This window comes from Haliotis rubra, unplaced genomic scaffold (assembly GCF_003918875.1).
Source record: "Haliotis rubra isolate DU_JTF1 unplaced genomic scaffold, ASM391887v1 Scf50, whole genome shotgun sequence".
NCBI classification, from domain to species: Eukaryota; Metazoa; Mollusca; class Gastropoda; order Lepetellida; family Haliotidae; genus Haliotis; species Haliotis rubra.
Genome location: NW_025767191.1, coordinates 957,284 through 977,391, shown reverse-complemented (window position 1 = coordinate 977,391; position 20,108 = coordinate 957,284). Strand labels below are relative to the sequence as shown.

At 40.8% G+C, this 20,108-nt stretch overlaps 1 protein-coding gene across 2 annotated transcripts in view; it reads right to left on the bottom strand.

Annotated features, from left to right (window-relative positions):
• LOC124291852 (kin of IRRE-like protein 2) overlaps positions 1-20,108 on the bottom strand; it is a 53,562-nt gene that overhangs the window by 14,019 nt on the left and 19,435 nt on the right. For both annotated transcript variants that reach the window (XM_046728922.1, XM_046728921.1), the window contains exon 2: positions 3,680-3,813. In XM_046728922.1, the coding sequence (XP_046584878.1) occupies positions 3,680-3,813 (134 nt within the window). The remainder of the gene's footprint in view (positions 1-3,679; positions 3,814-20,108) is intronic.

The following is a 20,108-nucleotide window of genomic DNA, read 5'->3' as shown; positions in this document are numbered from 1 at the left end:
ATATTTAGATGTATTGAGTGCTTGCCCAACTTTCATTTTTTATGACCCCAGAAGTGTTATCGTTTGAAGTGTGATGATTTCAATAGCTTCAAAATGTTGTTATATTATCAATATTTTGAAATCATAAGGAGAACTGAGAGTAGTCTACCGTTAATTTAGACATAATAATCATTTTATTGAATGTGACTTCCTCATATGCAAATATGTTTTCACATTGTTTAACGCATGTTTACTGCATTGATACAATACCATGCATCGACTGGTTTTGCTAAATGAAATGATAAGCAAATGAAAAATAATCAAAGATGAATCACAGCATTCTCCAACGCTGGTCATGCAGTGTAATGTTTCAAACTGTTGCAGAGGACTTCACTGAAGCCTGAAATATCACTTAGTCTTAAATGAATATACTTTTTTTTATTGTGTTGCCTGGAAAAGACGTCAACAACCTTCTCAATGTCAGATTTCTTCGTCATGATTCAGATTATGTCGAAAACACATCAAGGGTTGGCAATGATTATGTCAGACAGGATGTTTCACTGTGAGAGCAAAAGGTTGGCATGTGTTCAAATGAATACGGATCCATCTACTTTCGGTTACTTGATCAACTGTAAAGCATTGTTAAGAAGTGACGACAACACAAAACAAAGCAATCAATAGAATGAAAAGTTTCCTTTGTGGAATGATGGACCTTTTTGAAACCTTGATGATTTCCACCTAAAAGCCTGCAGAATGACTACAGAATGGAGTAACGCATACGTTTTCGTTGTAGGGCGATTGCAAATACCTGCATTTCAGTTATGATTCACATATAATCATGACTGTAACAAAACATTCACATATGATACATGTCGATGGAAAAGCAATCATCACTGAAAGAAAGACACCTTTCAAATTTATGAAGAATAACATGTTTACTGTACATAGTGACTACTGGTAATGCTTTGTTATCAAAGAATATTGTAGCCAATATGATTCACAGAGGGATTCCGATTATACCAGTTTTTTAATTGTTCTGATAATATGTCAAGAATTAGAACAATTTGTTTTGTTAAAGCAAAATTTATGTGTAAGCCCGGATTTTTTTTTATGATGGCAGCTACGCCCCTGACTATATAACATTATATATACCTAATTCTCGATGATGCATGAAAGCTGCAAAACTGGAATGACAACCAGAGCACTCAGGTCCTGTTTAACTTCGGATCGAAACATCTTTAGAGATGTCATTGCTGAGAAACTGCGCCACTGCAAGTCGCCACTACAAGTGTTCACTCCCATCTTCCATTCAGGTGTGATATAATCAACTGTTCATTTTCTGGGTAAATAGGATATAAAGGAGCTCTGGGAATGGCATAGTAATGTTGTACGGAACCCGAGGACAGACAAGGGTAATCCTCACCCCAGACCGTGTAAATATATATGTGTGATCTATACGAATGGCTAACAGACACTTTAGTAAAGTGATAATGGAATGCACAAGAATTTACTGCCACAATCGAATACAGGCATCTGACCAACACACCCTCACAGTTGACCGAGCGTGATACCTGTGGCTCATGAATTGTGAGCGAAGAGCTGAAGTGATTATACCCCACGTATACTTAAATCCAGTATGTATACACATTTATGACACAAACTAAATGATAAGACGGACACTAAGCTAGCGAGATCCAGCTATGGGTATGTTAAGGTGGGGAGTAACAAACAAAACCGGAGTGACAAACGGACAGTAGACCTGAGAGAGAGGTATGTGGGTATCTTAAGGAAGGGAACAACAAAACCGCATTGGCAAATTGGATAGTGGACTAGCGAGATCTAGCTGTGGGTATGTTCTGGAAGGGAACAACAAAACCATGGTGACAACACGGATAGTGGACTAGCGAGATCTAGCTGTGGGTATGTTCAGGAAGGGAACAACAAAACCATGGAGACAACACGGATAGTGGACTAGCGAGATCTAGCTGTGGGTATGTTCTGGAAGGGAACAACAAAACCATGGAGACAACACGGATAGTGGACTAGCGAGATCTAACTGTGGGTATGTTCAGGAAGGAAACAACAAAGTGACAAGTGAGTAGTTGACGGGCTGGAGTCAGCTGTGGTATGCGGAGAGTGACAAGTGACAGGAAAGGTAGTGGACGAGATAGTGTCAGGTGTTGGATGCGGAGAGTGACTAGTGACAGGAAGGGTAGTGGACGAGATAGTGTCAGATGTTGGATGCGGAGCTAGTGACAGGAAGGGTAGTGGACGAGATAGTGTCAGCTGTTGGATGCGGAGCTAGTGACAGGAAGGGTAGTGGACGAGATAGTGTCAGATGTTGGATGCAGAGCTAATGACAGGAAGGGTAGTGTCAGCTGTTGGATGCGGAGCTAGTGACAGGAAGGGTAGTGGACGAGATAGTGTCAGCTGTTGGATGCGGAGCTAGTGACAGGAAGGGTAGTGGACGAGATAGTGTCAGCTGTTGGATGCGGAGCTTGTGACAGGAAGGGTAGTGGACGAGATAGTGTCAGATGTTGGATGCGGAGCTAGTGACAGGAAGGGTAGTGGACGAGATAGTGTCAGCTGTGGTATGCGGAGCTTGTGACAGGAAGGGTAGTGGACGAGATAGTGTCAGATGTTGGATGCGGAGCTAGTGACATGAAGCGTAGTGGACGAGATAGTGTCAGATGTTGGATGCGGAGCTAGTGACAGGAAGGGTAGTGGGCGAGATAGTGTCAGATGTTGGATGCGGAGCTTGTGACAGGACGGGTAGTGGACGAGATAGTGTCAGATGTTGGATGCGGAGCTTGTGACAGGAAGGGTAGTGGACGAGATAGTGTCAGCTGTTGGATGCGGAGAGTTACTAGTGACAGGACAACTAGTGGACGAGATAGAGTTAGCTGCGGGATACGGAGAGTGACAACTGATGTTGCCATCACAAAATCAGAAGGGTCACATGCATAGCATATTGCTTGTGTTAGGTGATGACCGTTATCAGAAATACCATGTCTCCGTAAATCAGTCTCTAATCACTAAGATTTCACTTGTGGCAAATTGGTATTTCCTAGGGCGAGTTGAAAATAAATAGTCATTTTCGGGCAGTTGCTCCTTGAGTGAACAGGGTCGTCTGTTGTAACAGCATCATTCAGACACAATATGTACTGAACAGAAATGAACATCCATAACATCAACCCATTACCTTGGCCTAAAAAACTATTGAACCTCTTTAGAACTTGAATCGAAATATGCAGACCACACCCTCATTCTTGCTCTGAACAAATGAATGGCTCCGCAACACTCACGATGTCGTAAACAGAACCTGACGACCATATGCTTTATGTGACAGAGACTGAATACACGCACAGTACTGAGGACGTTCAAACATTACACCGAGGACAAGGACAAGAGTGAAGTTCATTACAGATGTGAGAATACAATGCCAGGTGGACCCGGTGTCCTGTATGGTACTCTGGGTTATCAAATGTTGGAATGTTTTGTTGATATATCTTATTGATCTTGAATAACAGCAATTTATTTATGTTTCAGTTATTATGTGTGTTTTTACAAGTGCGGTAAATATGTCATAAACAGAACCCTCACTTGCAAGTTGCATCCTTGTGTTTCCGGCCGCCGGTACAGGCCTGTTGTTGCAAGTACTACGCATCATCACGCCAATTGAAATATGTTATCCACTCACCTTTTTTGTACTGAGATTGTTGATTGCGCACTCCAGTCTGGCGAGGTCCCCTTCGGTGTAGGTGAAGTTTGTTGGAGAGGGGAAGAAGCTAGGCAGGGGGACGGGCGTTGACCAGTTGTGATCTATACCAATTGCTGAAAAAGTCGGATAAGAGGTCGTGCTTACAATATGCGCCAATATATGAAAAGTCGAGGGGTGCTAGGTAAATTGAACCTATCACATATAGACATGCAACGTTGTGTTTCGCGTTGAAAACTGTTAAACAGCATTAACGTCAACAGCTATAACACCTCGCCCACCCTCTTCAACAGCTTCAACATTTCATGCCACCCTCCGAAACAGAATACACAATGCCTTTCAGAAAGAGATAGCATATGTTACCTTTGGGACTACACAGTAAAGTATTGATTCTGGTTCGTTTGTGGTAGAGCCCCATGCGGGATTTAAACTCACACTCTCAGAGTCAGGCACCTAATCGCCATGACACGAAGCCATCGATTTAACCCGCTCAGCCACCACGTCTTCCACAAAACTGGCACATTTCATGCCACCTCCTTCAACAGCTTCAACATTTCATGCCACCTCCAGTTACCCTATCCGTGATATCATCCCCAAACAGTTACCTTATCCGTGATATCACTCCCAGACAGTTATCCTATCCTTGATGTCACTCTAGACAGTTACCCTATGCATATCATCCCAACAGTTACTCTATCCGTGATATCATCTCCAAACAGTTACTCTATCAGTGATATCACTCCCAGCAGTTAATCTCTTCGTGATATCAACTTAAACAATTTCTTGTCCGTGATATCACCCCAAAACAGTTACCTTATCTGTGATATCAACCCAACAGTTACACTATCCATGATATCATCTCCAAACAGTTACCTTATCCGTAATATCACCCCCAAACAGTTGCCCTATCCCTGATATCACACCCAAACAGTTACCCTAACCCTAAGATCACCCCCAGACAGTTACCGTATCCGTGATATCACCCCCAAACAGTTACACTAACCCTAAGATCACCCCCAGACAGTTACCCTATCCGTCATATCAACCCAAACAGCTACCCTATCCCTGATATCACCCCCAAACAGTTACACTATCCATGATATCACCTCCAAACAGTTACCCTATCCGTGATGTCACCCCCAAACACTTGCCCTATCCCTGATATCACCCCAAACAGTTACCCTATCCGTGATATCACTCCCAACAGTTACACTGTCCGTGATATCAACCCCAAACAGTTACCGTATCCCTGATATCACACCCAAACAGTTACACTATCCATGATATCACCTCCAAACAGTTACCTTATCCGTAATATCACCCCCAAACAGTTGCCCTATCCCTGATATCACACCCAAACAGTTACACTAACCCTAAGATCACCCCCAGACAGTTACCCTATCCGTCATATCAACCCAAACAGCTACCCTATCCCTGATATCACACCCAAACAGTTACACTATCCATGATATCATCTCCAAACAGTTACCTTATCCGTGATGTCAGCACCCTGATATCACCCCAAACAGTTGCCCTATCCTGATATCACTCCCAAACAGTTACACTGTCCGTGATATCAACCCCAAACAGTTACCGTATCCCTGATCACACCCAAACAGTTACAGACATGTTACCCAAACATCCTTGTATATCACCCCAAACACACCCTATCTCTCTATCACACCCAAACAATTACCCTACCCTAAGATCACCCGTCATCCGTCCCCCCACATCTCTCTCTTCCACCACATCCGTCAGTCCCCTTCAGCGCCCAAATGAGCACCAACGTCCGTCCGTGGAGCTAATCCCAAGGCACACTCACGACAGACAGACTAATTAACTACAGTTATCAGACTGCGACAAGTCATGCATTCTTAATATCATAACTAGTTGTTCTGAGGCAAAGACATATACCTGCTAATTAGTGCATTGTTTCAATAGATGGAGACCAATTAGTCTGAACGCGTCACACTCACCGGAGTCCATCAGCTAATACACTGAAAACGTGATACATGTGTGTCACATAGTCGCAATGGTGTATCATGTCTCGTCAGATACCAGTAAACGGAATATATAAACCCCTCTTATTATCAACAGCGAGGAGATCCTAAAACTGCTAGAAACAAATCGTTTAAGGTAGAAACTGAAGTGTAATCTAAAGATTATGACCGTGGTCCGTGCCATGCGGTGGTAACACCTTCAAGTCATGATCTGTGGCGCGTAGCTCCTGTCAAGATCCCGGTCTTATTGCTGTCCTGTCAAGATCTATGTCACGTGCTCGTATTGCTGTCCTGTCAAGATCTGTGTCACGTGCTCGTGTTGACGTCCTGTCAAGATCTGACTACTTAGTTAGCGAGATTGAGAGAATCACCGGTAACTCGCGTCCATAGCAATCCGTGGGAACGTCATCATTCCTGCTGCTCATCACTGATAAATGGTTTATCCAGATCTTCTTTGACATATACTTTACCCTAGCATTGTATGTCTATTGCACCTGTGATGACACACGGGTCGATGTGTGGACACATTAGCGACTGTGAAATAACGAACCTGAGCGTTGGTGTTGATTATTTCCTACTGGGGTCAAATGTTAGCTATTTTGGAGGAGTACTTGGGAGTCCACTTAAGGTCGTATTAACAACTAAATACTTTAATGCTTGACATTATCTCCTACAATAAGAAACCTTGTAATCAATACCATGACTATAAGAAACAACAACCTGTGCCATACGGAGGAGGGATTAACATGTGAATAAACGTGTCATATGACACGCGAGGCTTCAGAGAAATAATGTTTACATTTTGAATATAACAAAGTTTGGGATTTGCCGTGTGAAAACAAACATGTGCTCGTGTAATACCACCCAGGTGCAACATAGGGAAGCGAAGCATGCAGTGTTGTGCGACCTCACAGCTCAGTGCGATACCACTTATATAATTCCTGGAGTCACCTGAACTAACATGAGAAGAATATGCTGTCTTTGAGAAGAAACTCCTCAGCATCCAGTAGAAGCCGACACGTGCACAAACCTCAGAGTTATAACCAGAGATGAAGCATTACCCAGGGGATCCATGTTAAGTTGAGTAGCGGAATCTTCCAGCCCAGACCTCGATGTGGGAATAAGCACCAATTGAAACTGAACATTTTAATAAGCAAACTTTGCCTAAGGATATATTCTGGTTTCTTTGCCAGTAATTACTGATCACAAACCACAGTTCTGGCTATCATCAGTGGTGTTTGTGATTCTCAGAAGCGTTTCAGATGCTTTTTAAAGGCTTTTGTTTTTTGTCATTTCTCAAAACACTGATGTCGAGCGTAATTCTGAGTCAACATCCTGCCTACAGAGTATTGAAAAACGCTTCACAAGTGTTACTCACTGCACGTCAAACATTGGTCAAACAATGTCTGACCGGGGCCAGTCCGTGACGGAAGGTAAACAGTAGCGACAGACAATAGTCTGAGTAATACAAACATCAACAACACATCATAGCTGAAACTAATTACCTCCACATCCAAGAAGCATTTATGTGCATCAGTCAGTTATTTCCCCCATTATTGAGTGAAATGCTCTTTGCACGATTAATCATCTGTGATGGTCACAGCAAGAACAAACTGAGTAGAACTACGCCCATGGTTATGGTGTAACATACAGGGATGATACGCACACTGCCGACGTCTGAATTATCATGGCGCCCACTAGAGACCGAGGACTGATCGAACAATGTTTCGTCACTGGTGACTAAACGTAAACGTTGGCTCGAGGTAAAATATTAAATTCTGTCACGAGTGATTCTTTGTTGAGCTAGTTTGTATTTGCAAACACATTTCATCAGCCAACAATGCCGTTCAAATACCCCTTAAACCAGCGTGATATTTATACACATGTATATAAAATTTAGAAAATGAAGGCAATAATCGAATCATCAGAAGAGTTCAAATAAATGAAATTAAAATAATATCCGAGAACTATTGGTGATATATCTTTAATGTTTCCGGTATGGTAACGTAGCATTTTTAACTTAATAAAGGTGTAAGATTCCACACGTAGCTCTATGCCATAAACAAGAAGCTGTTATTCACAGTCGTAATCTTCGTTTTCCTGGGTAGCATAAAACTATCCACAAATCGGTAGGGCAAGTGAGGTGACTTCAACATTCCAATATTATATTTACTTTCACGTTGATCAATATTTCAACAGTTTCAGCCTACTTGGGTTACCCTTCGCAAGACTTCGGGTACAACCACGCACGTCCTTTCTAGGAAACCGTCAACGAGCGTCATACAAATCTTGCTCCAAAAACGGACTGATCAATGGTACAAAGTTGAAGGCGTCATATTTCATTCTAACTAACGTTTGATAATAGACACGTGGAGGTGGCTTCTTAATTTGATGCATCAGTGATGGAAGTGATGTCTGGCTCAGTTCCATAAATTGAATTTCAGCATAAGTTCCTTTGTATGTTAGCTAACATGCCTGTTCATTGGGTGCCAGCTAACACCTGCTATCAATACTGTTTGATGGGGTTTAAACTCGGAATCGTACACTAGACCCGTGGTTTTGCGTGGACTATGGAGATGATTCCGTAGCTGTTTGTACACACAACACCACATGCACAGGTGAGCTTAACTGTGTCTGCAGTTTCTAGTATATGAACAAGAACAGACCTTTGATCCAAGCACATCCGAACACTTGTTAGTATAAAGGTATAGCTTAGTGAGGAAGGATACCTGTATAAAATATGTACAATTAAGAAGGACTAAGTTCAGATGCTGTTCAAATAATTTTAAAATTATTAAACACAAACATGTTCACAATTGTAAACCCGCTGATTTATTATGCCCGTACTGCGGAGAAGGTGATGAATACGAATATCATGTTCTGTTTATATGTGCATATTACGCCCAAATTCGGGAACATTATTTACCTATGTACTATTATAGCCATCCATGTATTCAACATTTCATTACCTTGTCATCAACAACAGACAGTAATATATTGCTCCGCTTAGCCACCTACCTGTATAAAGTATTCAAATCAAGATTATAGCGCTCTGATTCATCAGCATTGTATTTTAAACTGTACTCTGGACCTCCTGGCCCCGAAATGAAAAAAACTTCTGCTTTTTTGTTATAAGGGTATAGTGTAACGTTTAACTGGGGTTGTCAACTGCCTCTACCTTAGTGCGTCCTGTGGAGCTTTCATTCCTGTATTCATGTACTTGGTCATAGCAGAAGAAAGGGTGATATTTGTCAAACACATATACAACTTTTAAAACAAACTTAAAATTCGAAATTTCCAATCCCTTGTCGTATCTCGCCCTGTATTGCAACAAATATAACGCATTCTCTTCGAAGTACAGACACGTTTGCGGCAAGTGCACTTGATTGAACGAGAGGCCAGAACGTATCTTGACGTCACCTGTGTGTCTCTTGCCATCAAACATGTAAATAACCCTTCGTAAAGAATCCTGATACCCTCAACATCAAACATGTAAATAACCCTTCGTAAAGAACCCTAATACCCTCAACATCAACCATGTAAATAACCCTTCGTAAAGAATCCTGATACCCTCAACATCAAACATGTAAATAACACTTCGTGAAAAATCCTGATACCCTCAACATCAAACCTGTAAATAACCCTTCGTGAAGAACCCTGATACCCTCAACATCAAACATGTAAATAACCCTTCGTAAAGAATCCTGATACCCTCAACATCAAACATGTTAATAACCCTTCGTGAAGAATCCTGATACCCTCAACATCAAACATGTAAATAACCCTTCGTAAAGAATCCTGATGCCCCCAACAAGACGCGGTGATGGGGCTCATTTGTCCGTCGTGTTTATAAAGTTGATGATGTGAGACGCTCAGGAGATATTCATTCGATATGGACGTGTATGGTGAATGAAATGCATTCCTTCTGACCACATGTGACATAAATGTATTCAATTATTGGCTCTGCTGACATTAATACAAACAAAACAAGCATATCTCCATTATATCACCAGAACTACAGTGATATGGTGTGGAGGACTCCAAATAGGGCTTGATTAATCTACTTGGCCAATCGAACAGGAGAGGTCGAGTGGAAGAGCGCAAGCCTACTGTGCTTATTTATTCCCTAGCAATCAGCAATGTACCCAGTAAATTGGTTATTGACACAATACTTCGACTATGTTGGTTATATTGTTGACGACATTTACCATCATATGTTTGAAAGTAGTGCTATGTTGGTTATATTGTTGACGACATTTACCACCATACGTTTGAAAGTAGTGCTATGTTGGTTATATTGTTGACGACATTTACCGTCATATGTTTAAAAGTAGTGCTATGTTGGTTATATTGTTGACGACATTACCATCATATGTTTGAAAGTAGTGCTATGTTGGTTATATTGTTGACGACATTTACCATCATATGTTTGAAAGTAGTGCTATGTTGGTTATATTGTTGACGACATTTACCATCATATGTTTGAAAGTAGTGCTATGTTGGTTATATTGTTGACGACATTTACCATCATATGTTAGAAAGTAGTGCTATGTTGGTTATATTGTTGACGACATTACCATCATATGTTTGAAAGTAGTGCTATGCCATCGATACGTCACAATTAACCAACATTGTGGGTAGTAAAGTCTACCAAGTAGTGCAGTTTGCTCTCAGCCGTCCGTTGATTGTCTGTATTCTAAAACAGTTTTGTGATTGAATTATATGCGTATTAATAGCTGAATGCTTAATAAGATCTGCTGAAAGCCAACTAACTGACACACAGAAATCACTTATCAACCATATTTGGGCCCGACATGGTAGAATTCACAAGGGCAAAAAGTGTTGGTCGACGAGCACTGGCGTTAACCTGGACTGTGTGCCATAAAGAGACCGCACACAGCACTACTAAAACTCCATTCACCACAGTGGCTGTGTGGACCTACTCGTGTCATTGACAGTCGCTCACCCGCACTACATACTATCATGTTATTTAGTTTGAATGTAGGAAATTTATGACGGCGTTGCTCACAACCTTTCCAGCCTTGAGAAAAGCTCTAAGCCATTAACTATTTTTGTGTCGCGGTCCGCTGTTGGGGAAAGTTAAACAAGTGATCAAAGAGATTGCCATTGTAATCAGTGAATTAACGCGCTCGTTCATTGCGAATGGACTTGATTGTAGTAATGAAAAACCGATCTGTTACGATATGGGCCACGTGAATGGAAGCACCACTGAGCTAGGCTGCTAGCGTATTGCTCTGATAAGGTTATTCGCGTTGAAGGAGCTTTCAAGGCTAGGTCATGAGCCAATGCCATGCACTAGCGACTTACAAGAGGAACAATGTAGTAACTTCAACGCGCAATGAAATTCAAAGTGGTCTGGGAGATTCGCCATTAAGCTCCGCGGACTTTATATTACATCAGTTATAGATCTATAACCAGCTTGCATGCACCGTCGTGAACCTGAATCAGCCAACCAGTCAGGTCGCTGCGAAATTTTACTTAAATAAATATCACCAAATTCTCTCTGGTGTTTTGATGGCAAGTTGATGATTCCCCTGTGGCACAGGAGTTCTGAGTAAAAGTTCATCCTCAGTCGTGCTCATCCAGGAGCGTCTTAGCCATTGCCTGCTCGTAACACCGTGTACAGACAGCGGCTTACTGTCACTGTTGAAACATCCAGACACTGACGTGGTCCGGCCTTAGCATTATATATACAGGAGGTATCAAACAAACATCAGTTTCAATAAATAGGCAAATTGTGTTATGCATAATGGCAACACAGCTCCATGGAATCTTGCTGCAGTATCAATGATAAGCAATAAGATACATCGGAATGAGTTGTCAACTACATGAACTTTATTGCATGAGATATGAGTTATAATGCTGGCTATGGCCATATCTGCTCATGTTCCTGGTATGGACAGTAGCATCTGTTGGGGTAGCAGCTGATGCAGAGTGTGTGTGCATGACACGTGCAGTATTGCCAATAACCAGAGGTATCGAATCTCTCACAATCGTATTTCGTACAAACGACTCTCTTTTGATAGCCTATTCTGCGAGCTTACACGACCTTCGGAATTAATCTTGGTTTGTACCTAGATCAATTCCTCCTCTCTCAAGAGACGCCTGTTATCATGGAATTATTGTCCAAGGCCCATTCCCTACATCGTGTCAAGCACCGGACCTATCTCCGCGCACGCCTGTTATACGGTGTAATGGCCCATGTATATCGAAAATGGGGTTTGTTAAACACTAGTCTGGTGTTTATTCAGTTGAAGTCAAGGAGACACTTACATAACTTGATTTTTACAGCGACTTGACAACCTCATCGAGAGTTCAAATTGCCTGTCGGCGTTTCTTGCTATCTCTTCCTTCCCGACACATTGCCATGAGATCCACAATGTAGTTATACGGAGATTTTAATACTTTTGTTTGCCATTTTGCCCTCAAGGAGGGAGTGCCATTTTGTCATAATTCGCTGTGACAATACCGCATCCCAGTAATGAAGCATAAATGCCACTGTCAGAAACGACACGACCGTTGAAAAAGTAATTTCCATTCAAATGTAAACACTTTCACAGTATAATAATAATAAACCTCTTTCTTCAGTACAACAATACTAAAGTAATTATTCTTGTTCAGTACAACAATAATACAGTAATTATTATTGTTCAGTACAGCAATATTATAGCAATTATTCTTGTTCAGTACAATACTATAATAATTATTCATATTCAGTACAGCAATATTATAGCAATTATTCTTGTTCAGTACAGCAATACTATAGTAATTATTCATGTTCTGTACAATACTGTAGTAATTATTCATATTCAGTACAGCAATTTTATAGCAATTATTCTTGTTCAGTACAATACCATAGTAAATATTCTGGTTCAATACGACAATACTGTAGTAATTATTCTTGTTCAGTACAACAATACTAAAGTAATTATTCTTGTTCAGTACAACAATACTGTAGTAATTATTCTTGTTCAGTACAACAATACTAGAGTAATTATTCTTGCTCAGTACAACAATACTATAGTAATTATTCTTGTTCAGTACAACAATACTGTAGTAATTATTCTTGTTCAGTACAACAATACTGTAGTAATTATTCTTGCTCAGTACAACAATACTATAGTAATTATTCTTGTTCAGTACAACAATACTGTAGTAATTATTCTTGTTCTGTACAACAATACTATAGTAATTATTCTTGTTCAGTACAACAATACCGTAGTAATTGTTCTTGTTCTGTACAACAATACTGTAGTAATTATTCTTGTTCAGTACAACAATACATTTGTACTGTAGTAATTATTCTTGTTCAGTACAACAATACATTTGTACTGTAGTAATTATTCTTGTTCAGTACAACAATACTATAGTAATTATTCTTGTTCAGTACAACAATACTATAAAAATTATTCTTGTTCAGTACAACAATATTATATTACATTGAACATATGTATTCGCCATAGGTACATTATAAAAAAACGCTTTAGTAATAGGTATATTATAGTGAACACTTTTGTACATTTGTTCGGTACAGATAAATTACAGTAAACATCTTCGTTCGGTAAAGCCATATGGCAGTAAACATCTTTGTTCGGTAAAGCAATATGACAGTAAACATCTTTGTTCGGTAACGCAATATGACAGTAAACAACTTTGTTCGGTAAAGCAATTTGACTGTAAACATCTTTGTTCGGTAAAGCAATATGACAGTAAACAACTTTGTTCGGTAAAGCAATATGACAGTAAACATCTTTGTTCGGTAAAGCAATATGACAGTAAACATCTTTGTTCGGTAAAGCAATATGACAATATGACAGTAAACATCTTTGTAAACATCTTCGGTAAAGTTCAGGTAAAGCAATATGACAGTAAACATCTTTGTTCGGTAAAGCAATATGAGTAAAGCAATTTGTTCGGTAAAGCAATATGACAGTAAACATCTTTGTTCGGTAAAGCAATATGACAGTAAACATGTTCGTTCGGTAAAGCAATATGGCAGTAAACATCTTTGTTCGGTAAAGCAATATGACAGTAAACATCTTTGTTCGGTAACGCAATATGACAGTAAACAACTTTGTTCGGTAAAGCAATTTGACAGTAAACATCTTTGTTCGGTAAAGCAATATGACAGTAAACAACTTTGTTCGGTAAAGCAATATGACAGTAAACATCTTTGTTCGGTAAAACAATATGACAGTAAACATCTTTGTTCGGTAAAGCAATATGACAGTAAACATCTTTGTTCGGTAAAGCAATATGACAGTAAACATCTTTGTTCGGTAAAGCAATATGACAGTAAACATGTTCGTTCGGTAAAGCCATATGGCAGTAAGCATCTTTGTTCGGTAAAGCAATATGACAGTAAACATCTTTGTTCGGTAAAGCAATATGACAGTAAACAACTTTGTTCGGTAAAGCAATATGACAGTAAATATCTTTGTTCGGTAAAGCAATATGACAGAAAACAACTTTGTTCGGTAAAGCAATATGACAGTAAACATCTTTGTTCGGTAAAGCAATATGGCAGAAAACATCTTCGTTCAGTAAAGCAATATGACAGTAAACATCTTTGTTCGGTTAAGCAATATGACAGAAAACAACTTTGTTCGGTAAAGCAATATGACAGTAAACATCTTCGTTCGGTAAAGCAATATGACAGTAAACACCTTCGTTAGGTACAGGCATATTATATTGAATACCTTCGTTAGGTGCATGTATATTATAGTAATCAACTTCGTTCGGTACAAGTATATTTTAGGAACGACCAATTTCACTTCCGAGAAAACCTTTTTAACTATTAGATTAAATATACAAGTTGAAATATTAAACGGACATCATTTATTGAGCTATTAATACAATAAACTGATCGGATTTATTTTACTAATGGCTAACAGTGAGTCATGCTGTAATTATTTATACTGCGGTATACTATGTAAAACAACATTATTCAATTATCAAAAGCGTTTGATTTGGTTTTCGTAAGTTATGCCGTTTTTTCAACCTAAATTGGAAACATCCTGTTATATTATCCATGCAAATGCTGTTATCATTCGGCGGTAACCATACACTTCTCTCTCCGCTTCTTTGATAGCTACCTTTGAGCTTGGGGGCCGGAGGGTGTCTGTGTATATTACGTTAATCAGGCATCATTATTTCTGAAGCACTTGGCACTCAATAGTCTTCACTTGAATGCTTGAATAGATTCGTTGTGGCAGTCTGAAATATCTCACTGGAGGCAACATGCGCTACCCTTCGCTTTGAAGCAACTTAATACGTAATCCATCAACCGCTCAAGTGACAAAGTTGCAGCATTTGGAGAGTCCGTGGGACACAGAAGGGGAACACCGCATTTCACGCGGGCTGCCGTTTCACTGATGCCATCAATTAGATTCCAGAGGTTTGCCCTTGGAATCTGCTCAGCGTAGATCAGCTTTCAGCATATATGCATATCCAAGTTTGTGATAGCTCTTACCTCCTCCTTTGAAGCCAAGCGGCGGGCCAGAGAATACTGGCTGCACGGAGTATACTGCAGTAATATTGCGTTTATCGGGGCGTGGACGGGAATGACGACAAGCTTATGAAGGGGGGTGGGGGTGGGGGGAGAGAGAAGGTGGAATTAACTGATTAAACAACATGATGTTTTAACCAACTTCCGGAGGCTTGTGTGGTAAGGTCCGACTATCCAGAGCCTTACTTGAAGTATGCAATGCTTTTGACAATCTCTGTAGTAGCCCCCCTTGGTTAAAGTTCCCCGTGATCTTAATGATGCAACGTCTACAAATGCATGCGATTGATTATGTCGGGGGAACTTAAGCCATATTTATGAAGGAAACTTATTCCTAATCAATACACTGCTTGATTAGAAGGCAAAGTTAGTGCAAACAAAATATGACCTTTGTACGACGCGTCTTTCTGTAGTCATGCCAACTGGTTTTGTTCAGGCTCCGTTCTCCCTGTGTCTGTGTTACGAGACGAATGTGTCACCCTCACTGTATTGATGAGGCTTCATTCCATTAATCAACAATGAATACACTACAATAAAGGATATATTACAAGAAATGTCGTTTTCATATCTAATCCTGGGAGTGTACATAAATTTCTAGCAGTGTTTTATGTGTGGTAGTAATTTTCTGGATGTGGTGATATTGATGAGAAATTCACAACAGCTCCGCCCGAAGACTGACAAGTGTATCAGTGTTATGTACAAGGCGGGCACTGCTATAGACATTACCGTGTTGTTGAGGGCGTTACACGGTGTGAAGACAACCCCCTGGGACAGCGATCCGGAACATAGCGAGCCATCAATCATACTCCTGTCCTCTTAAAATACAATTAATGTTTTGGGGCAGTAATAACACGCCCTAACTTCACCAATACAACTAATAATATGTTTAATCTGGGAATACAATTAGATGCCATCCACCATAATATGTTGGTATTGAGTTGGTATTGAAATAACGACGTTCATTTGTCTCTCTGAAGGAGTGCCTTTGTCAGCAAACGCTGTGATGGTATACACAGAGTTAATTAAATGGACAAGCGTGGTCGCTTCCTAATTGTTGACCACAAGATCCCCTGGTAATCTGCCTCATCAATATCTAAGCCAGCATCGCAGTCGCCAGGTACGTGTTGGTCTGCAGATCACGCCCCGACTGACACGCTGTATCAGGGCGGCCATTACAATGGTCAGGCCAGTACATCCTGAACCAGTAGCAGACAGAACCGTATCACGCTCACACCGTTGTTAAAAGTAAAAGAGGGCAACCATTGATATACAATTATAATGTTCATGCATACCAGGGTTTAACATACACAATTATAAAATAGAATTTAAAAACGCGGATTTAAGCGGTAGAACACCTTGGCTGTTATGATTTGCGCGGGGTTTAGATTTATTCAGGATCAGAGCGCCCATATGTTAATGTTTCCTTAAAATTCCTATGTTACTTGAACGGACTAGTTTAATTACCCCTTTTTGGAAAGCATACGTTTTGTAATTATAGGGTGTGTAATTTTTCAAATAATGGACAAATGAAAGAATTCATCCCCCGTGTTGGTTTGTAAAAGGCGATTACAAGTTCGATTACAGTGCAGAAAGTCCTCCGAGTTTCGACAGGAACAAAGCGATGTAGCATCTTATTTCAATCCGTTGCCACAAACTAGGCCATAGAAATCCGGTCTCTGACAGACAGAGCTACGGTTATAGATCCACATACAACTTGTATCATCGGCCAATTATCTATTTATGGAGAAAGTGGTTATAATTTGTTTATCCATAGGGAGGGTCAGCAAATACGGCTGTCTCTCCGGATGACGGTGTCGTGTGCGACGGGGCTGTCGTCTCAAGTGACACGCAGTCAACACGGCCAGACAACACTGATGATGAAGTGATAATTGATCCAATTCAAGACGTCCAGTATTGAACAGAGGAGTCAAAAGAAAAATGCGATTACGACGCTTGTTTGAACCCGGGAAGTAACCATGAGATTTCTAACAGTGAGTCTTTTAATGAAAACTGTTGCCGTAGTGGCAGCAAGAGACGTGGAGGAACCAGCACAGAAATTGGTTGAATTGTGAGACACATGTGATGATCAATGCAAGCAGGGAGGACTGGGCAGGTTTCAGTATTGATAAAAGCGTTGTATGTTATCAGTTTGTGGAAGGAGAATCGTTATCTGCTCATAAAACTAGCAATATACACATAGACAACTCTTATCATCCAATTTCATCAGTGGTTCAAGGCAGTTACCCCCTTAAGATGACCAAACGGTCGTTAGCTGATCGATCTTGTCGATGTAATAAGATTAACTGATGGAGACTACATTTGGGGAGGCACAAGAAATAAATCATGCGCTGATAACAAATTCGTGAATCAAACGATGAACTCTATCAGTCATATGACAAATGTAAGAACTGATGTATATGACTGAGAATGGTCCTACCCGCCGTCTGACGCACATGACCTTACGCGACGTAAATCAAGATGGCGGACAGACGTTAGTGACGTACTATGACCGTGCCCCCCAACAGTAGATTGCTTCATTTGACTAGTTATCCAAGCCACTGCCCTCCATCAATGCTTCATTAGTTGAAGTTCAAGTTTACCGAGTGCTTACAGCAGAATGCATCGACTCGGCAGTTTCGGAGACACACATAGTAACGCCATGGATCGCCTTATTACCTAGAAGATTTAATGAGGTTTATATATGCCCGTTTGTCTTGCAGGTTCCTGATTCATGCCAGCGACAGATAACATGCCAGGGTTTGATCCATTTTAAATTTGGTTACATTAAATAAGTAGGTCCTTTCTAAACGTGTAACCGTTCTGAAGTCCGTAAATACTACCGTGACCGCGTGACTTACAATCCTGTAGACACGATATACACAGGTTATTAATGGTAGATAATGATTTGATATTTGCACTATTCAGCAACTATGTCAGTGGCGACTGTTGACCAATCAAAGTATGCAAACGGGGAATGTCGACCAATAGAAATAACCAGAGAACTGATGAAGCTAAATTGCGATGCTTGATGTTGTATAGATGTAGCCGTTGATCAACATTGGTTAGATACTATATAATTCAGGATGCCAGTTGTTGGCTTTGACGGGCGATGAGTACAAGCAACAATCCACCTTCATTCCCAGCATGAAAAGCATTTCAACTATTTCAGGACAGGAGAGAAAGAGATAGCCTGCAGCGGAACTTAGAACTGTGCGATGAGCCTCTCCTTCCTACATGTGTTTCTGTAGCCGTTTCTTTGGCAGAAGGTTTGAGGAAAACATGTAATTTACGAGATCAGATAACCGAGGCGCTTACATGGGGTATAAAAAAATATCATAGGCTGAGGTATCAAAGGGGACGAGTTTCTTTGCTGGCAATTTTAACTTGTGTTTGCATTGCTTTGAGACACTTTGTCAGAGAAATCAATGGAACTAGTCACAAGAAGGTGCCCACATTAATCAAGAGGAAATCATATGGAAGGAAAAGCATTGTGCGTGTCTTTGACGATTTATGACGTCACGATTTGATCTGTGTGCATTACGATTTGAATATTACCTTTATAGTTTCCATAATGTGGTATCAATGCCCCATTGCAAAATATCGGCACATGCGTCATAGAAAGGTCTAAGTGTCATTATTAAAGGTTTTAAAGAAACACCAATCATCGTGATAGCCCGCAACTGTCTTCTCGCCCAACAGCACATTTCACTAGAAGTGATACATCTCGTCACATCACTGACTAATGGGCGTTTTGTGTAGAAATGTCAGCAACCTCAATATGATGTTTTCCGTTTTGATGTTATGCAATGTTTTCCACTGCGTTTCATTGCCTCCCCAAATGTGAGCCACATTGTATGACCGTGTGAGTCTTGATCACACCGTCTCTGTAGGGGATGTCTGTAGAAAGTATAAACATAAGCCCCTTGAATATCGAACAATTTCTGTATAGTTTCGTCTTCTTATGAACATGCACAATAACATACTTCATACCATAGATTAATCTTTCCGTCCACCTGCATGAACACATCCCACTCAACGCCCGCCTGTATGAACACATCCCGCTCAACGCCCCTCTGTATGAACACATCCCACTAAACGCCCCTCTGTATATACACATCTCACTCAACGCCCCTCTGAATCAACACATCCCACTCAACGCCCGCTTGTATGAACACATCCCACTCAACGCCCCTCTGAAAGAACACATCTCCCTCAACGCCCCTCTGTATGAACACATCCCACTCAACGCCCCTCTGAATGAACACATCCCACTCAACGCCCCTCTGAAAGAACACATCTCACTCAACGCCCCTCTGAATCAACACATCCCACTCAACGCCCCCTGTATGAACACATCCCACTCAACGCCCCTCTGAATGAACACATCCCACTCAACGCCCCTCTGTATATACACATCCCACTCAACGCCCCTCTGTATGAACACATCCAACTCAACGCCCCTCCGTATGAACACATCCCACTCAACGCCCCTCTGTATGAACACATCCCACTCAACGCCCCTCTGTATGAACACATACCATGTACCGCCCCTTTGTATGAACACATCTCTGTATGAACACATCCAACTCAACATTACCAGCGGATGTCACTGAACAGTTCAAGCATAACATCCTGTCCCACTGAACAGTTCAAGCATAACACCCTGTCCCACTGAACAGTTCAAGCATAACACCCTGTCCATCTGAACAGTTCAAGCATAACACCCTGTCCATCTGAACAGTTCAAGCATAACACCCTGTCCCTCTGAACAGTTCAAGCATAACACCCTGTCCCTCTGAACAGTTCAAGCATAACACCCTGTCCATCTGAACAGTTCAAGCATAACACCCTGTCCCCTGAACAGTTCAAGTATAACACCCTGTCC